This window comes from Coregonus clupeaformis, chromosome 15, assembly GCF_020615455.1.
Source record: "Coregonus clupeaformis isolate EN_2021a chromosome 15, ASM2061545v1, whole genome shotgun sequence".
Taxonomy (NCBI): Eukaryota; Metazoa; Chordata; class Actinopteri; order Salmoniformes; family Salmonidae; genus Coregonus; species Coregonus clupeaformis.
The window spans coordinates 56,584,105-56,603,247 of record NC_059206.1 but is presented as its reverse complement, the minus strand read 5'-3'; the positions used below and the strand labels follow the sequence as shown (position 1 = coordinate 56,603,247).

Here is a 19,143-nt window from a genome sequence, read left to right as displayed (position 1 = left end):
AATACTGTATGTTCAAACCCCTGACTATTCCAGGAAATTAGTGCACAACAATAAATCCAAGATATATAGTAAAGAATAACACCAAAGATACACACTGATTTCGTAATACAAAACTCCATATATTAAAATATATCTTAACCATTTGGCAGATAGAAGATTAATCTCTTCACACGTCTGAAAGCACACTTGTTTACTGACAGCCCAGCTATCTTTGGGTAGAACACAGAGAGTAGGGGTAGCACTCTGCTAAGACCCCAGACTGTGTGTCCAGAGGGGTAGCACTAGTCCCTCAGCCATTTCAAAACTTCACACGTTCAGTCTGGTAACAAAAGGCAGGCTTCAACCTATTTTATTGCAGCACAAATTAATCTAACTCTGCAAAAGACTTCCATAGTTTTATACATACCAATGAGACTCAGTCTGTCAGGAATGATTGTTCAAACGCAAATAGAGGCTACAGCTAGCTAATGCTAACACTGAAGAGGTTTCAGCATCACTGAGCCTTTGCAGATGGAACTGATAGAATGCCCCAAAATCCTAAAACAAACTGAAAATGAATCAAAAGAATGTCAACTGATTTCTATCCCAAACACGGTTCTCTTTATTGAGTCTTTATTTCACAGTTTCACAATCCACTCTCTCACACTGTTTTATATGTGAGAGACTGCTAGGAACCTATGAAGAGCTCTCAGTTTATCTACCAGATAGTGATGAATGTGAAAGTGAGGTCTGACAGAGCATTCGGAAAGTATTCAGACCCCTTGACTTTTTCCACATTTTGTTACGTTACAGCCTTGTTCTAAAATGTATTAAATTCATTGTTTTCCCTCATCAATCTACACACAATACCCCATAATGTCAAAGCGAAAACAGGTTTTTAGACATTTTTGAAAATGTATTAAAAACTAAAATACCGTAAGTATTCAGAGCCTTTGCTATGAGACTTCGAAATTGAGCTTCCATTGATCATCCTTGAGATGTTTCTACAACTTGATTGGAGTCCACCTGTGGTAAATTCAATTGATTGGACATGATTTGGAAAGGCACACTGGTCTATATAAGGTCCCACAGTTGACAGTGCAAGTCAGAGCAAAAACCAAACCATGAGGTTGAAGGAATTGTCCGTAGAGCTCCGAGACAGGATTTTGTCGAGGCAAGGACTAGGGGAAGGGTACCAACAAATGTCTGCAGCATTGAAGGTCCCCAAGAACACAGTCACCTCCATCATTCTTAAATGGAAGAAGTTTGGAACCACCAAGCCTCTTCCTAAAGCTGGCCGCCCGGCCAAACTGAGCCATCGGGGGAGAAGGGCCTTGGTTAGGGAGGTGACCAAGCTGACAGAGCTCCAGAGGCCCATCTGGAGGAAACATGGCACCATCCCTACGGTGAAGCATGATGGATGCAGCATCATGCTGTGTGGATGTTTTTCAGTGGCAGGGACTGGGAGACTAGTCAGGATCGAGGAAAAGATGAATGGAGCAAAGTACAGAGAGATCCTTGATGAAAACCTGCTCCAGGGCGCTCAGGACCTCAGACTGGGGGGCGAAGGTTCACCTTCGAACAGGACAACGGCCCTAAACACACAGCCAAGACAACGCAGGAGTGGCTTCGGGACAAGTCTCTGAATGTCCTTGAGTGGCCCAGCCAGGACTTGAATCTGATCGAACATCTCTGGAGAGACCTGAAAATAGCTGTGCAGCGACGATCCCCATCCAACCTGACAGAGCTTGAGAGTATCTGCAGAGAAGAATGGGAGAAACTCCCCAAATACAGGTGTGCCAAGCTTGTGGTGTCATACCCAAGAAGACTCAAGGCTGTAATCGCTGCCAAAGGTGCTTCAATAATGTACTGAGCAAAGGGTCTGAATACTTATGTAAATGTTATATTTTATTTTTATTTTATTTTTATACATTTTCAAAAATGTCTAAAAACCTCTTTTTGCTTTGTCATTATGGGGTATTGTGTGTAGAATGATGAGGGGGGAAAAACAAATTAATCAATTTAAGAATAAGGCTGTAACGTAACAAAATGTGGAAAAAGTCAAGGGGTCTGAATAGTTTCCGAACTGGTTACTCTTAAAGTTCCTCTTCAAGTTGATATTCAAGGCCTGTCTAATATGACGTCTAAAGCTCAACTATCAGCCATTTTCACTTGATAAAGAACCAAAGCAGTCGAAAGAAGCAAAGAAAATACAGTAAAACTTTTTGTATTTTTTTCCCCCCACAGTGGCACAGCTAGTTTACAAGGTGGCGCAGCACCCCTCTTACATTCTTTAGGGAGAAGCCTACAGTCAGCGCTTAAAAGGAACAACAGCTAGTGCTCCTGTTCAGTGACTGTGCAGTGTGGTTGAGTGCTTGTGCGTGGGTTGGGTTGGTCTGCTCTTGTGCAGTCGGTCGATGTGGTCAGCTCAGGGATCACAGGTCACATGCAGTCCACCACGTTGCTGGAGCCCTGGCCCACGTCCCTGATCTGGCTGATGTGCGAGGAGCAGACAGCCACTCCTGCGCCGGCCCGGCAGTGAGACACCGACCCCACCAGCTCCCATCTGAGGTAACACACACAACACAGATCAATATACATCAGACTAGCTGCTCCAAAATGTAGAATTTCCTTTCAACTGTAAAAAAACAAAAACAAACAGGATACTGTAAAGGTGTCCAGTGTACAGGTGGTGGTGTAGTAGGCCAGAGATACTCTTTTATAAAATGGGTGCACTTGATTTAGCTGACCTGGTACAACCCATCTGTCTCACCTGAACAGAACCCCTTCCTATCCCCCCTCTCCATCTCACCTATTCATGCGGGGGTCAAAGGCTTCCACTGTGTTGAGGTAGATGTTCCCGTTGTGACCTCCGACCGCAAACACGCGACCCATAACCGTGGCCACACCCACTCCACCCCGGGGCGTGGTCAGCTCAGAGACGTAGTCCCAGCGACTCAGACGGGGGTCAAAATGCTCCACAGAACTCAGCGGGGAGTTGTCATCAAAGCCACCTGACAGCGCAGACAGACAGTATCAGATACATGGCTAAGATGTACTCTTGTATAGCTGGCTCAGTTGGTAAGAGTGTGGTGCTAATAACGCCAAGGTCTTGGGTTGAATTCCCGCAGGGATCACAAACATACTACAAATCTATGCACTCACTAAGTTCTAAGTCGCAAATCAATCCAATATCTTGTTATAAGTCTTGAATAGCATTATGCTGTCAGTGAAGCTGCAGACTATCAATAAAATATCTACTCCCTCCACTGAGGTCAATGCATAGACTGAGGTTATCAGTAGCTTTTCCTCCTCCACAAACACACCAATGCTGACTCATGCAAACTATACAATAAAACACAATAAAATCACCCCATCCTCATGGATCGCTTTTAATTAGCAACCAACTTGACAAAACATGAACTTTTCTCTCTCCTGTTTCATGTTTACAAGCCAACAGCTGTTGTGTGTAGTGGTGTGTGAGTGGGTGGGAACCATGTGACCCATAGCAATAAGCGGCCATTGGAATGATGTGAAATATGAGAAGGTTTTGTTTCCAATGATGTGGTGAATCGATATGTGGTTGTTTTACCTACTAAGTCACTCTGGTTAAGACCATCTGCTAAACAAGGCAACAGTAAACATGTCTTCCCCCACGAATGTTGCAGCGCCCTCTCAGGGCGATGGGCCAATTAGTGACAATTATTCAACAGGACAGGAGAAATGTTTGTTCAAAGTTTGTAATTCCAGTCGATTACTATAGCGTCCCCCCTTGGGCCAATCAGTGTAATTTTTTAAATGCCAGATCTCTATGGCAAGACACATCATTCACTCAAGTTTCGTAAACGTCGGGCCAGTGGTGTCAGATATCGCATGTGACTAACGTACGTACGGAGACAGATCCATAGTCCCCCCCCACAATGACTAAAATGTAAATGCAGTGGTGCTGAGCTGTGTTCTTACCCACTACATAGAGGCACCCGTTGAGCTCGCTGACTCCGTTCCCTGCCCGTCTCTGGCCCATCTCCCTGACCTCCGTCCACTTGTTGAGGTGTGGGTCAAACCTCTCCACACTGGATAGAGAGGCCACACCGTCGTTACCCCCCACAGCATACACGTGACTCTGACAGGACAGGAGAGTGTTAACATATAGGTCTAACTCTGACAGGGGAGGAGAGGGTTAACCCAGTAAGTCCCACCACAACACCAGTGTGATTTGGACTTCTAATCCCTTTTAAACATTGTGTGTTTGAGCTACAGACTTCTGGGTTGTACCATTGGATTTGTCTATTTCTTCTGCATCCATTAGTCTGTGTGATTAACTGGGGCTGAGCTAGAGTGGTGTTTGTGAGACAAGGGCCCGGGACCGGGTCTTTTTACAGAAACGTCTGTAGAGTCCGAATGGTTTGAGCTACACATTATTAAAAGCTATGTATGAAAAGCTGAGATTCTCCCAAACACGCACATGTAACTAATGATGCTCACAAGCTACAGTTAATGGGTTCTTCTACATAGAAGATCATAGGAAATCCCAGGACATAGTGTCTATAATACTGTAATAAGATCACATAGTTGCTGTCACAAACTCCACACAGTTGTCACTGACTAGTTGTATATTAATTTCCCACTGAGCAAACTATTTCTGTACATTCAAATACATTCATTTATCAGGTTTTTGCTTTGAGGGACCTTATTTGTTTATTGATATTTGTCAATAAAACTCATGAATGCAACTGTTTATGTCAAATTGTTTTACTTGTAGTCCTGGTTGTCCTGAATAGAAAATGGTAAAACTCTTCATTGTGAGGCTAAATACAGCACTAGAGCTGGACATGCAGGTAAATGAAAGTCAGATAAATGAAAAGCAGATTTTTGCTGGGGTCTCTGGACTGATAGGGTTAACTGTTATTATGGCCTGTTATTATGCACAGGAACACAGACTTCAAATCACAAACAGCACGAGGGATAAAATCTCCTTACTCAATGTCAATGATATCAAATGGTTATAAAAGCATCTGAGGATGTCATGAGTGTACGTATAAATGTGATCTGGGTAACACCTGGGTCGTGTTCACTAGGCACAAAACAGTGCAGAACTATCTGAATGAAAGAAACACTATTTTTCTGCTGTACAACATTTTGGAAAATGTTGCTATGGTGTGCCCTAATGAACACTTGATCCATAATAGTATATGGTCAGTACAGCCAGGTGTCTAGACTGTCTTGTTCTCACCCCTAAGGCCACAGAGCCCACTCCACCTCTGGGCGTGTTCATGGGCGCCACAGCACTCCAGCGGTCGCTCTCGATGTCATATCTCTCTACATCGTTGAAACAGGAGTTGTCATCTAGACCCCCGATGGCATAGATAGGACCTCCCAGAGCTGCCAGAGCTATGCCTCTCCTTCACACAGCACAGCATTGAAAATAGTTCAGTATGCGTAGTATATGAGTGTGAGTAGGATTATAATTATGGATCTTTATGATTGGCTGTAAAACTACATTTCTATAACACAATCTCTGTAACTCATATTAGAGACTTAATTTGCCTTTTGCCAGACATTACATACCTTTTAGTGTTCATGGAAGCCTTCATCATCCACTTGTTGGTGAGAGGATCAAACATCTCCATGTTGCCCAGGTGTTCACTACCATCATGGCCCCCTACTGCATACACTTTACCTGATGAGGGATAGAATAAATAATGCCTTTTTTTTATGATCAAAAGCAACTTAGTCATACTTGCATACATTTTACATACAGGTGGTCCCGGGAAACAGACTCACTATCCTGTTGTTGCAAGCGTCATGGTCTACCAACTGAGCTAGAGGACCAAGATGAACACAAGTTAAGGAACACAAGGAACACAAGGTTAGGACTACTAGACCCTCATAACCTGACTATATATTAGACTGAACTCAACTGTGCAGGGGAAACAATCGTAACTAATCCTAAATTCTAGGATGTAGAATTTATGGTTTAGGATTAGAGGTAGGCCTACTGATCACATTTCAGGACAGGTACTGGTCAATGATTATATCTGGAATACCACAAATCACAAATCTTTAGGTGCCTTTTGGCAAATTCCAAGCGGGATGTCATGTGCCTTTTACTGAGGAGTGGCTTCCATCTGGCCACTCTTCCATAAAAGCCTGATTAGTGGAGTGCTGCAGATATGGTTGTCCTTCTGGAAGGTTCTCCCATCTCCACAGAGGAACTCTCGAGCTCTGTCAGTGACCATCGGGTTCTTGTTCACCTCCCTGACCAAGGCCCTTCTCCCCCGATTGCTCAGTTTGGCCGGGCAGCCAGCTCTAGGAAGGGTCTTGGTGGCTCCAAACTCCTTCCATTTAAGAAGGATGGAGGCCACTGTTTTCTTGGGGACCTTCAATGCTGTAGAAGTTTTTTGGTACCCTTCCCCAGATCTGTGCCTCGACAATCCTGTCTCGGAGCTATTTATTGAATATCGGTTAATCGGTGACGTTATCGTCCGATACCGATATAGCCATAAAAGGCCAATATCAGCCGATAATGTCAGTGAACCACTATGGCATACATAGCCAATTATTATAACACCGCTTTGGATTTCACCCCCGTCTCAAAAGCAAATGGTTTTGACCGTTTTAAACTTTACAGAGGAGAGCTCGTTCCGACCAGTGCGGCTCGCAAAAAATTATTGCTGTCCTTGTTATGAAATTACACCTTTACCCTGTTCATGTAAAACAGTGTTTAAAGCAGAACTACCAAAAACATTTCATCTGGTGAATCTGGCAATCACAAAGCCCCAATCAGCAGTTAGATGTGCAATCAGCAAGATGTGAGTTGTGTCCACTCCGGTAGCCTACACAGCATTTTGCTAACAATGACCCAGCAAATTACATTGGTTTTCCCTCAATTAATAAAGCCTTTGATTTAATATTGCAAAAGCCATTTTATAAACATCTGAATGCTAAAGGTGCCGCACAGATGTAGCCTACGTTTATTAGAAAAATGGATAGGTCAGGCCTACTTCTCGTTGGCACAAGCAGCTGCATCTCCCGCACTGTGGAAACAGTTGTTATCTGACATGTAGATACGCAGTTACATGCATAAAAGTTCAATAGGCTGAAGGAGAGGACACATCAATTCCGTCTCAACAGATAAGTATTTTTGGAATAAGGCAGAAAAAAATAATGAGTAAAAAACGTTAGTGAACCGGCGAGTCGTAATGTTTTAAATCGTTTTTCTTACCAATACATGCTTCATTTGGATCGGTTTGGGCTCCTGCAGACTGATGCACTTGCATCTTAAACATTTGAACTGGGGACCAATGCGTATCGGTGAATCGCTACATCCCTACTGTTCTCCCAACACCATAGACATGATAGACATCGCATCACTGTTTCTGTCTAATTAAGGCGTCTGTGAGAGCATGGACAACGCCATTGAAGCCATCTCCGTTTTGAAGTAGTCCATTTTCTTCTTCACAAGTATAATTCATTGGCTGATCCCTCCTGATGACCCAGTTGGAGTCATATGATCCTTCCTTAACCAATTGGAAGTCCCACCTAGTTGACTCCTTCAAAGTGGTGAAAGTCCTCAATGGCGCTGCCCATGCGAAAACTGGCTTTTGGCCACTAGAGTCCTATATCCATCTCTGTGCCCAACACACATCTATTCACCAATTCTCTCCCTTCACCTCCCTCATCCCTCCATCTCTCACCTCCTACAGAAATTACTCCAACATGGCGCCTCCTGCTGTTCATCTCAGGCCCGAAGAACCAACTGTTCTTGCTGATGGAGTAACACTCGATGCTGCGAAATGGGTCACCAGAACCTCCCCGGCCACCAACACAGAACAATACACCTGAGGAGAGGTGGGGGGCAAAGGTCAGAGCAGGACCAGTGAGAAAAACAACACTCTGCAATGCCAGCTCAACATATTAATATACACTCAATCAAAGACTGAAGGTTTCATTATGTCAGGCTCGTAATACATACAAGTGACATGAAGAAGAACTGCAGGATTTCCAGCTTTTCCTTTATCATTGTTCTGCATTGTACAAGCTCGACCGTATCACATAGCTGATTGTTTAATAGTTGGACAGGCTACCAGTCTGTGTTACCTGCAGTGTGTTTCCTAGGCGTGGTGCGGACTGAGTACTCAAAGTCAGGAACCACCTTGTTGCTGAGGTGCAAGTGATAGTTCCTGGCCTCATCCAGCAGATCCCGGCAGCTCAGATTTCCTTTGATCATCTCCTCCTTGGCCACCGTGCCCGTCAGGAAGTCCACTGGGAGCAGGGGGAGGCGCACCTACAGGACACACAGATATATACAGTGGGGGAAAAAAGTATTTAGTCAGCCACCGATTGTGCAAGTTCTCCCACTTAAAAAGATGAGAGAGGCCTGTAATTTTCATCATAGGTACACGTCAACTATGACAGACAAAATGAGAAATTATTTCCCAGAAAATCACATTGTAGGATTTTTAATGAATTTATTTGCAAATTATGGTGGAAAATAAGTATTTGGTCAATAACAAAAGTTTCTCAATACTTTGTTATATACCATTTGTTGGCAATGACACAGGTCAAACGTTTTCTGTAAGTCTTCACAAGGTTTTCACACATTGTTGCTGGTATTTTGGCCCATTCCTCCATGCAGATCTCCTCTAGAGCAGTGATGTTTTGGGGCGGTCGCTGGGCAACACGGACTTTCAACTCCCTCCAAAGATTTTCTATGGGGTTGAGATCTGGAGACTGGCTAGGCCACTCCAGGACCTTGAAATGCTTCTTACGAAGCCATCCTTCGTTGCCTGGGCGGTGTGTTTGGGATCATTGTCATGCTGAAAGACACAGCCACGTTTCATCTTCAATGCCCTTGCTGATGGAAGGAGGTTTTCACTCAAAATCTCACGATACATGGCCCTATTCATTCTTTCCTTTACACGGATCAGTCGTCCTGGTCCCTTTGCAGAAAAACAGCCCCAAAGCATGAGGTGTTCTTTGGATGCAACTCAGCATTCTTTGTCCTCCAAACACGACGAGTTGAGTTTTTACCAAAAAGTTCTATTTTGGTTTCATCTGACCATATGACATTCTCCCAATCCTCTTCTGGATCATCCAAATGCACTCCAGCAAACTTCAGACGGGCCTGGACATGTACTGGCTTAAGCAGGGGGACACGTCTGGCACTGCAGGATTTGAGTCCCTGGCGGCGTAGTGTGTTACTGATGGTAGGCTTTGTTACTTTGGTCCCAGCTCTCTGCAGGTCATTCACTAGGTCCCCCCGTGTGGTTCTGGGATTTTTGCTCACTGTTCTTGTGATCATTTTGACCCCACGGGGTGAGATCTTGCGTGGAGCCCCAGATCGAGGGAGATTATCAGTGGTCTTGTATGTCTTCCATTTCCTAATAATTGCTCCCACAGTTGATTTCTTCAAACCAAGCTGCTTACCTATTGCAGATTCAGTCTTCCCAGCCTGGTGCAGGTCTACAATTTTGTTTCTGGTGTCCTTTGACAGCTCTTTGGTCTTGGCCATAGTGGAGTTTGGAGTGTGACTGTTTGAGGTTGTGGACAGGTGTCTTTTATACTGATAACAAGTTCAAACAGGTGCCATTAATACAGGTAACGGGTGGAGGACAGAGGAGCCTCTTAAAGAAGAAGTTACAGGTCTGTGAGAGCCAGAAATCTTGCTTGTTTGTAGGTGACCAAATACTTATTTTCCACCATAATTTGCAAATAAATTCATAAAAAATCCTACAATGTGATTTTCTGGAATTATTTCCCTCAATTTGTCTGTCATAGTTGACGTGTACCTATGATGAAAATTACAGGCCTCTCTCATCTTTTTAAGTGGGAGAACTTGCACAATTGGTGGCTGACTAAATACTTTTTTCCCCCACTGTAGCACAGAGTTAACATACACTCGGACATAAACACAGAAGCACCTGCAGGGCAGCCGGTAACACAGACACAGCACAGATTCAAACACCACACACACACGAGTAGTGGTAATGCAAAAGCTCCATAAACAGACAACACAAAGTCAATGTACACACAGAAACACATAAGCACCAACAAGCATACCTACAACTGAGAATTCATTGAAATGCAAAAGCTCCCCAAACAGTCCAGGCTGAGCTGTGTGAGACTACTATCTGACCTGAGTCATGATCTGGTCCAGCCAGGCCTCATGGTGCTGGGGGTTGGCTTTCAGCCACTTGACAGCAGCGTTGTAAACCTGTGTCTCAGAGTGGATGTTCAGTTCGCTGGAGGACAGCAGGGTTCTCAGGTGCTGAGGCGACACGCACAGGAAGTCCTCACAGTCCACCACCTCCAGGAAGTGCTCGCACGCATAGCGGTCCGCCATGTCCATCAGGTCGACGCGGTTGTGGCTCTCGGCGAAGGTGCGGACAGCCAGGCAGTTGGAGGGGTGGAAGTGGGCCTTCATATACTCACAGCAGGCCCTGGCGACCAGCTCCACCTGCAGTATACAGGCTGCATAGAGAAGGGGCTGCACGTTGTCCACTGTCAGGGTCAGGCGGGAGGAGTAGGCGAAACGCACCAGGTCGTGTATGGCGTCTCCGTCAAAGTCCTTGATCTCTATCAGGTCCTGTTTGGCCTCTGACATCTCAGACAGGAACATGGCCCTGAAGTATGGGATGACACAGGCCAGCACCAGCTTGTGGCATGGTATCAGCCTGCTGCCCACCTGAACACGGGGAGAACAGAGAGAAAGACAGAGAGAGGGAGGGAGAAAGGACGGAAACAAGTTAATGTCAGCTCAAAAGTTACTCATTCCCTGAGCTATTCATTCCACAAGCTTCAGTTGGTTAAATTGTGCCTAAAAATATTTTAAAAGAGACGATGGCTTTCACCAGCTATTCAATGATTGAAACTAATTCCATAGGCCTAACTGGTCTCCACCAAACTTCACAAAAACAGACATGAAAAGGCTTTTTTGTCACATATGACACGTCTGTTTCATGTTTACTTACTTTTTCCTGCCATGATATAGCTAACTGAGTATGAAGAGTATTGCGACAACCCTATTAAACCATACTCTGCCTACCTTCAGTGTGACATCACAGAGCTCCCCCACTTCGTAGAACTGGCGCAGGGAGTTGTGGAAGTCCTTCCATGCCTCGTGAGCCTCAAAGACAAACGATCCATCTGGCTCACAGTCTCCATCAGGCCTGGTGGTGCTCTGACGCTTCTCCTTCTCCTGCTTGAGCTTATGCTGCTTGGCATGCTCCGGCACCATGTCGCCTGGCGCCATCACCGTCTACAGGGAGCCAAACCTAGGGAAGAGAGGTCAAAACTAATGGGAGATATAATATGAAGCGAATGCTCCCAAACAATACAATCGGTAATTTCCATGTTAAAGGACCCATGAGCACCAACATGTGAAATTCATAGGAGCATGTGAAATTGGGAGTCAAATAAAAGCTAAGAGTCTATATTTTTTGGAAATTAAGACATACATTTTTCAAAAATGTTCCATCCTAAAAATGTGTAAAAGCAAAAGGCTTTGATTTCTTGTCAAACAGATTGAAAAGGGGTCTCAGAAAACGTCTACCAGAAAAACTCTTAAAAGATTAGAAATACATCAAAAGACAAATGTTGAAGACCCCTGCCAATATCAACATATATTTAGTTTAGGACAATTCTTTCTGCCTTCTGTAAGTTTAAGAAACATTCCCTTGTTTCTTGAAATTCCATTACCAAAAACCCAAATATTTTTAAAGCTGCAATATGTAACTTTTTGGTCGACCCGACCAAATTCACATAGAAATATGAGTTATAGATCTGTCACTCATTGAAAGCATGTCTAAGATGCTATAAATCTGTTCTATGTGCGCCCTTTCTATGCTTCCCATTCCTAAGTTAAATTTTTGCTTATTTTACTTTCGGTTTTGTACAGCTGTTTAGATTGATTATCTACACAATGGCGGCTTGTTTTGTCACATAAACTGAAATTATGCAAACTATTAGAATTTTAGCAACATATTGCACTTAAGATATTTTAAAATGTCTCTCCCTCATGAGGGAGGATAATAAAGTTCACAGAAGTAACAATTCGTGTTTTTACTGATATACATTGTTTATGAATTATTAAGTGATTAAAACTTGAAATTCTGTAGACACACTGAGTGTACAAAACATTAGGAAAACCTTCCTAATATTGAGTTGCACCCCCTTTTGCCCTCAGAACAGCCTCAATTCGAAAGAGTTCCACAGGGATGCTGGCCCATGTTGACTCCAATGCTTCCCACAGTTGTGTCAAGTTGGCTGGATGTCCTTTGGGTGGTGGACCATTCTTGATACACACAGGAAACTTGAGCGTCACTCAAACCGGTACGCCTGGCACCTACTACCATACCACGTTCAAAGGCACTTCAATATTTGATCTTGCAAATTCACCCTCGGAATGGCACACATACACAATCCATGTCTCAACTGCAGCTTGGTTTGAGATCGGTGTGGAAGAACATGACTGGCCTGCACAGAGCCATGATCTGAACCTCATCGAACACCTTTGGGATGAATTGGAAGGCCTAATCGCCCAACATCAGTGCCCGACCTCACTAATGCTCTTGTTGCTGAATGGAAGCAAATCCCTGCAGCACTGCTCCAACATCTAGTGGAAAGCCTTCCAAGAAGAGTGCAGGGGGGACCAACTCCATATTAATGCCCATGATTTTGGAATGAGATGTTCGACGAGCAGGTGTCCACATACTTTTGGTCATGTAGTGTACGTGTCCACATACTTTTGGTCATGTAATGTACACTACATGACCAACAGTATGTGGACACCTGCTCGTCGAACATCTCATTCCAAAATCATGGGTATTATTATGGAGTTGGTCCCCCCTTTGCTACTAATACCCAAATATGCAAAGGAGGATATTGCATATTTCTACCTTTGTGTACCTATTAAGGGTACATCACCATGAAAAGAACGACATTCATATCATATTCAAAATTATGCATTTCTCTGTAGTACAGATCAGGGACCCATGATGAAATTATGTTACCGTAATTCTGTTACCGGGTGTAAATCCACTTCACTTACTGTACTTCAATAACCAAAATAGATTTTTTCAAACTCAAGGTGTCATGTCATAGCTGACACCAGGGCTTCCATTAGGAAAATGTGGCACCGGACAACGTGACCAAGAAGAGTTTAATTTACCGGCAATTTGAGAAATGTACCAGACCCAAATGTATTGGGTGCATAACCCATTAGGGCATCCACCCACGGTGCTCAGAATGACAGAAATCACATTTAGATTATGGTAATACATCTTAACAGAACATGCAACTCATGTAATGAAGCAGCCAACAAAAAGTCATTTTCAAATACTTGCCAAAATGCAATTTGCGGGAAAACACTATTCTAAACAGTGCACCTGGGAAAACATTCTTAAACAGCCAATCGATTGGTTGAAATTTTGAAAACGTGTATTTTTCCATATATAGACATCCTATGTGTTTTAATCAAATCAACTATATGCACTGAGCTTGTCTGATGCTTTAAGAGCACGGTTTGATTAAATAATCAAGACACACAAATTACCAGAGGTAGTCCGACCGCAATTGATTAGAATGTGCTCAGACTTGCCATCCTATTCAACTATTGCTGTAATATATATATATATATATATATATATATATATATATATATATATATATATATATATATATATATATATATATATACACACACACACACACACACACACACACACACAGTTGAAGTCGGAAGTTTACATACACCTTAGCCAACTACATTTAAACTCAGTTTTTCACAATTCCTGACATTTAATCCTAGTAAACATTCCCTGTCTTAGGTCAGTTAGGATCCCCACTTTATTTTAAGAATGTGAAATGTCAGAATAATAGTAGAGAGAATGATTTATTTCAGCTTTTATTTCATTCATCACATTCCCAGTGGGTCAGAAGTTTACATACACTCAATTAGTATTTGGTAGCATTGCCTTTAAATTGTTTAACTTGGGTCAAACGTTTCGGGTAGCCTTCCACAAGCTTCCCACAATAAGTTGGGTGAATTTTGGCCCATTCTTCCTGACAGAGCTGGTGTAACTGAGTCAGGTTTGTAGGCCTCCTTGCTCGCACACACTTTTTCAGTTCTGCCCACAAATTGTCTATAGGATTGAGGTCAGGGCTTTGTGATGGCCACTCCAATACCTTAACTTTGTTGTCCTTAAGCCATTTTGCCACAACTTTGGAAGTATGCTTGGGGTCATTGTCTATTTGGAAGACCCATTTGCGACCAAGCTTTAACTTCCTGACTGATGTCTTGAGATGTTGCTTCAATATATCCACATAATATTCCTTCCTCACGATGCCATCGATTTTGTGAAGCGCACCAGTCCCTCCTGCAGCAAAGCACCCACACAGCATGATGCTGCCACCCCCGTGCTTCACGGTTGGGATGGTGTTCTTCGGCATGCAAGCATCCACCTTTTTCCTTCAAACATAACGATGGTCATTATGGCCAAACAGTTCTATTTTTGTTTCATCAGACCAGAGGACATTTCTCCAAAAAGTACGATCTTTGTCCCCATGTGCAGTTGCAAACCGTAGTCTGGCTTTTTTATGGCGGTTTTGGAGCAGTGGCTTCTTCCTTGCTGAGCGGCCTTTCAGGTTATGTCGATATAGGACTTGTTAAACTGTGGATATAGATACATATATAGCATATCATAATCACATCAATAAATTGGTTATAACTAACTCCGAACACGTGACAGAAAAATGGATGCTGAGGGTGTGGCAAAAACTCTAAACGGGGGAATGTTTATTCGTTGATCAAGAGGTAAAGGGGAAGTCGGATGTGTGGAATACATTTGACTAGCTGTGGAAAATACTGGAGATCAAGAAAAATAAGCTAAGGAGCAAGCGCTGCGTGTGTGCCAAACAGGTGCTGTTAGATTACAATATAATTTTTTGACAGTTTGGAACAAGGTAAACAACACTAAATAAGTGTACCAGAGAGTGTTGTAATTTGTTCTTGTTTTTTGTAAAGCCTTTATTACAGCAAAGACTAAAAACAGTCACATTCTTTCGTGAATGCAATTTCCGAAATGGAAAGGTTTATTTATTGTTTACGCTTTTTATTTAAGGGTCGCTTTATTTGATTCTAAAACGAAAATGCTTGATTATAATAATAATAATAATATGCCATTTAGCAGACGCTTTTATCCAAAGCGACTTACAGTCATGCGTGCATACATTTTTTTTTGTGTATGGGTGGTCCCGGGGATCGAACCCACTACCTTGGCGTTACAAGCGCCGTGCTCTACCAGCTGATTGCATTTCAAATCATGAATGACTCATATGCTGTGTGATGACATGAACGAATGAATGATACAGTAGCCTATATAAGTATTGAAATATAGGCCTAAGTAAGTTACGGTATTAGGACTAAACAGAATGTGCTCTTTGGCCCACAGCTCGATGGTGGTGACACAAGGCTGCTATACTAAGCCTCCTAATGATGACGACATAATGATAATGATCATAATAATAACAATAAGGAGATCAAGATAAAGGAGGGTTATTATTATAAATATTATTTTCCTGACAATTTGGAAGGGTGTAAACAACACTAAATAAATTACAGGTAATACCAGAGAGGCTGTTCTAACAAAATAAGTGCAAAGCCTTTATTACAGCATAGCAAAGATTAAAAACAGCCGAATATGTGAAATTGTTTATCTGACATGTTGTGGTTGCCTGAGACTTGGTGCTCACGGAATCAGTAGGCTATTAAACAAACACTCAAACAGAAGCAGGATCTGTCTTATTTCTGTAGATACAGTGCCTTCGGAAAATATTCAGACCCCTTCCCTTTCTCCACTTTGTTAAGTTACAGCCTTATTCTAAAATTGATAAAATATTATTTTTTTCTCATCAATCTACACACAATACCCCATAATGACAAAGCAAAAACAGGTTTTTAGAAATTGTTGTACATTTATTAAAAACTGTTGTATATTTATAAAAATAAAATATAAAAAATACCTTATTTACATAAGTATTCAGACCCTTTGCTATGAGACTCGAAATTGAGCTCAGGTGCATCCTGTTTCCATTGATCATCCTTGAGATGTTTCTACAACTTGATTGGAGTCCACCTGTGGTAAATTCAATTGATTGGACATGATTTGGAAAGGCACACACCTGTCTATATAAAAGGTCCCACAGTTGACAGTGCATGTCAGAGCAAAAAGCAAGCAATGAGGTCGAAGGAATTGTCCATAGAGCTCAGAGACAGGATTGTGTCGAGGCACAGATCTGGGGAAGGTACCAAAAAAATTCTGCAGCAATGACGGTCCCCGAGAACACAGTGGCCTTCATCATTCCTAAATGGAAGAAGTTTGGAACCACCAAGATTCTTCCTAGAGCTGGCCGCCCGGCCAAACTGAGCAATCGGGGGAGAAGGGCGTTGGTCAGGGAGGGAGGTGACCAAGAACCCGATGTTGACTCTGACATAGTTCTAGAGTTCCTCTGTGGAGATGGGAGAACCATCCAGAAGGACAACCATCTCTGCAGCACTCCCCCAATCAGGCATTTATGGTAGAGTGGCCAGATGGAAGCCACTCCTCAGTAAAAGGCACATGACAGCCCGCTTGGAGTTTGCCAAAAGGCACCAAAAGGACTCTCAGACCATGAGAAACAAGATTTTTCTGGTCTGATGAAACCAAGATTGAACTCTTTGGCCTGAATGCCAAGCGTCACGTCTGGAGGAAACATGGTGGTGGCAGCATCATGCTGTGGAGATGTTTTTCAGCGGCAGGGACTGGGAGACTAGTCAGGATCGAGGGAAAGATGAACAGAGCAAAGTACAGAGAGATCCTTGATGAAAACCTGCTCCAGAGTACTCAGGAACTCAGACTGGGGCGAAGGTTCACCTTCCAACAAGACAACAACCCTAAGCACACAGCCAAGACAACGCAGGAGTGGCTTCGGGACACGCCTCAATGTCCTTGAGTGGCCCAGCCAGAGCCCAGACTTGAACCCAATCTAGCATCTCTAGAGAAACCTGAAAATAGCTGTGCAGCGACGCTCCCCATCCAACCTGACAGAGCTTGAGAGGATATGCAGAGAAGAATGGGAGAAACTCCCTAAATGTAGGTGTGCCATGCTTGTAGCGTCATACCCAAGAAGACTTGAGGCTGTAATCGCTGCCAAAGGTGCTTCAATAAAGTACTGAGTAAAGGGTCTGAATACTTATGTAAATGTGATCTCAGGTAATTATTTGTTCATACATTTTATACACAACATTTCTAAAAACCTGTTTTTGCTATATCATTATGGGGTATTATGTGTAGATGTATATACAGTGGGGAGAACAAGTATTTGATACACTGCCGATTTTGCAGGTTTTCCTACTTACAAAGCATGTAGAGGTCTGTAATTTTTATCATAGGTACACTTCAACTGTGAGAGACGGAATCTAAAACAAAAATCCAGAAAATCACATTGTATGATTTTTAAGTAATTCATTTGCATTTTATTGCATGACATAAGTATTTGATCACCTTCCAACCAGTAAGAATTCCGGCTCTCACAGACCTGTTAGTTTTTCTTTAAGAAGCCCTCCTGTTCTCCACTCATTACCTGTATTAACTGCACCTGTTTGAACTCGTTACCTGTATAAAAGACACCTGTCCACACACTCAATCAAACAGACTCCAACCTCTCCACAATGGTAAAGACCAGAGAGCTGTGTAAGGACATCAGGGATAAAATTGTAGACCTGCACAAGGCTGGGATGGGCTACAGGACAATAGGCAAGCAGCTTGGTGAGAAGGCAACAACTATTGGCACAATTATTAGAAAATGGAAGAAGTTCAAGATGAAGGTCAATCACCCTCGGTCTGGGGCTCCATGCAATATATTTTTTTTTTTACATTTACGTCATTTAGCAGACGCTCTTATCCAGAGCGACTTACAGGAGCAATTAGGGTTAAGTGCCTTGCTCAAGGGCACATCGACAGATTTTTAACCTAGTCGGCTCGGGGATTAGAACGAGGCAACCTTTCGGTTACTGGCACAACGCTCTTAACCACTAAGCTACCTGCCGCCAGGAGGGGCATCAATGATCATGAGGAAGGTGTGGGATCAGCCCAGAACTACACGGCAGGACCTGGTCAATGACCTGAAGAGAACCATTAGTAACACACTACGCCGTCATGGATTAAAATCCTGCAGCGCACGCAAGGTCCCCCTGCTCTAGCCAGCGCATGTCCAGGCCCGTCTGAAGTTTGCCAATGACCATCTGGATGATCCAGAGGAGGAATGGGAGAAGGTCATGTGGTCTGATGAGACAAAAATAGAGCTTTTTGGTCTAAACTCCACTCGCCGTGTTTGGAGGAAGAAGAAGGATGAGTACAACCCCAAAAACACCATCCCAACCGTGAAGCATGGAGGTGGAAACATCATTCTTTGGGGATGCTTTTCTGCAAAGGGGACAGGACCACTGCACCGTATTGAGGGGAGGATGGATGGGGCCATGTATCGCGAGATCTTGGCCAACAACCTCCTTCCCTCAGTAAGAGCATTGAATATGGGTCATGGCTGGGTCTTCCAGCATGACAACGACCCGAAACACACAGCCAGGGCAACTAAGGAGTGGCTCCGTAAGAAGCATCTCAAGGTCCTGGAGTGGCCTAGCCAGTCTCCAGACCTGAACCCAATAGAAAAAGCTGAAAGTCCGTATTGCCCAGCTACAGCCCCGAAACCTGAAGGATCTGGAGAAGGTCTGTATGGAGGAGTGGGCCAAAATCCCTGCTGCAGTGTGTGCAAACCTGGTCAAGACCTACAGGAAACGTATGATCTCTGTAATTGCAAACAAAGGTTTCTATACCAAATATTAAGTTCTGCTTTTCTGATGTATCAAATACTTATGTCATGCAATAAAATGCAAATGAATTACTTAAAAATCATACAATGTGATTTTCTGGATTTTTGTTTTAGATTCTGTCTCTCACTGTTGAAGTGTACCTATGATACAAATTACAGACCTATACATGCTTTGTAATAGGAAAACCTGCAAAATCGGCAGTGTATCAAATACTTGTTCTCCCCACTGTATGTATATATTTTTTTTAATCATCAATTTTAGAATAAGGCTGTAAAGTAACATAATGTAGAAAAAGT

At 43.1% G+C, this 19,143-nt stretch overlaps 1 protein-coding gene across 1 annotated transcript in view; it reads right to left on the bottom strand.

Moving 5' to 3' along the window:
* Nucleotides 1–1,990: 1,990 nt before the first annotated feature.
* klhl8 (kelch-like family member 8) overlaps nt 1,991–19,143 on the bottom strand; it is a 29,789-nt gene continuing 12,636 nt past the window's right edge. The window contains exons 2-10 of the mRNA XM_041898805.1: nt 11,027–11,255; nt 10,118–10,666; nt 8,080–8,266; nt 7,677–7,820; nt 5,548–5,659; nt 5,213–5,381; nt 3,943–4,102; nt 2,792–2,993; nt 1,991–2,545 (exon numbers count right to left, since the gene is read on the bottom strand). Of these exons, the coding sequence (XP_041754739.1) occupies nt 2,422–2,545; nt 2,792–2,993; nt 3,943–4,102; nt 5,213–5,381; nt 5,548–5,659; nt 7,677–7,820; nt 8,080–8,266; nt 10,118–10,666; nt 11,027–11,233 (1,854 nt within the window). The 5' untranslated portion in view covers nt 11,234–11,255 and the 3' untranslated portion in view covers nt 1,991–2,421. The remainder of the gene's footprint in view (nt 2,546–2,791; nt 2,994–3,942; nt 4,103–5,212; nt 5,382–5,547; nt 5,660–7,676; nt 7,821–8,079; nt 8,267–10,117; nt 10,667–11,026; nt 11,256–19,143) is intronic.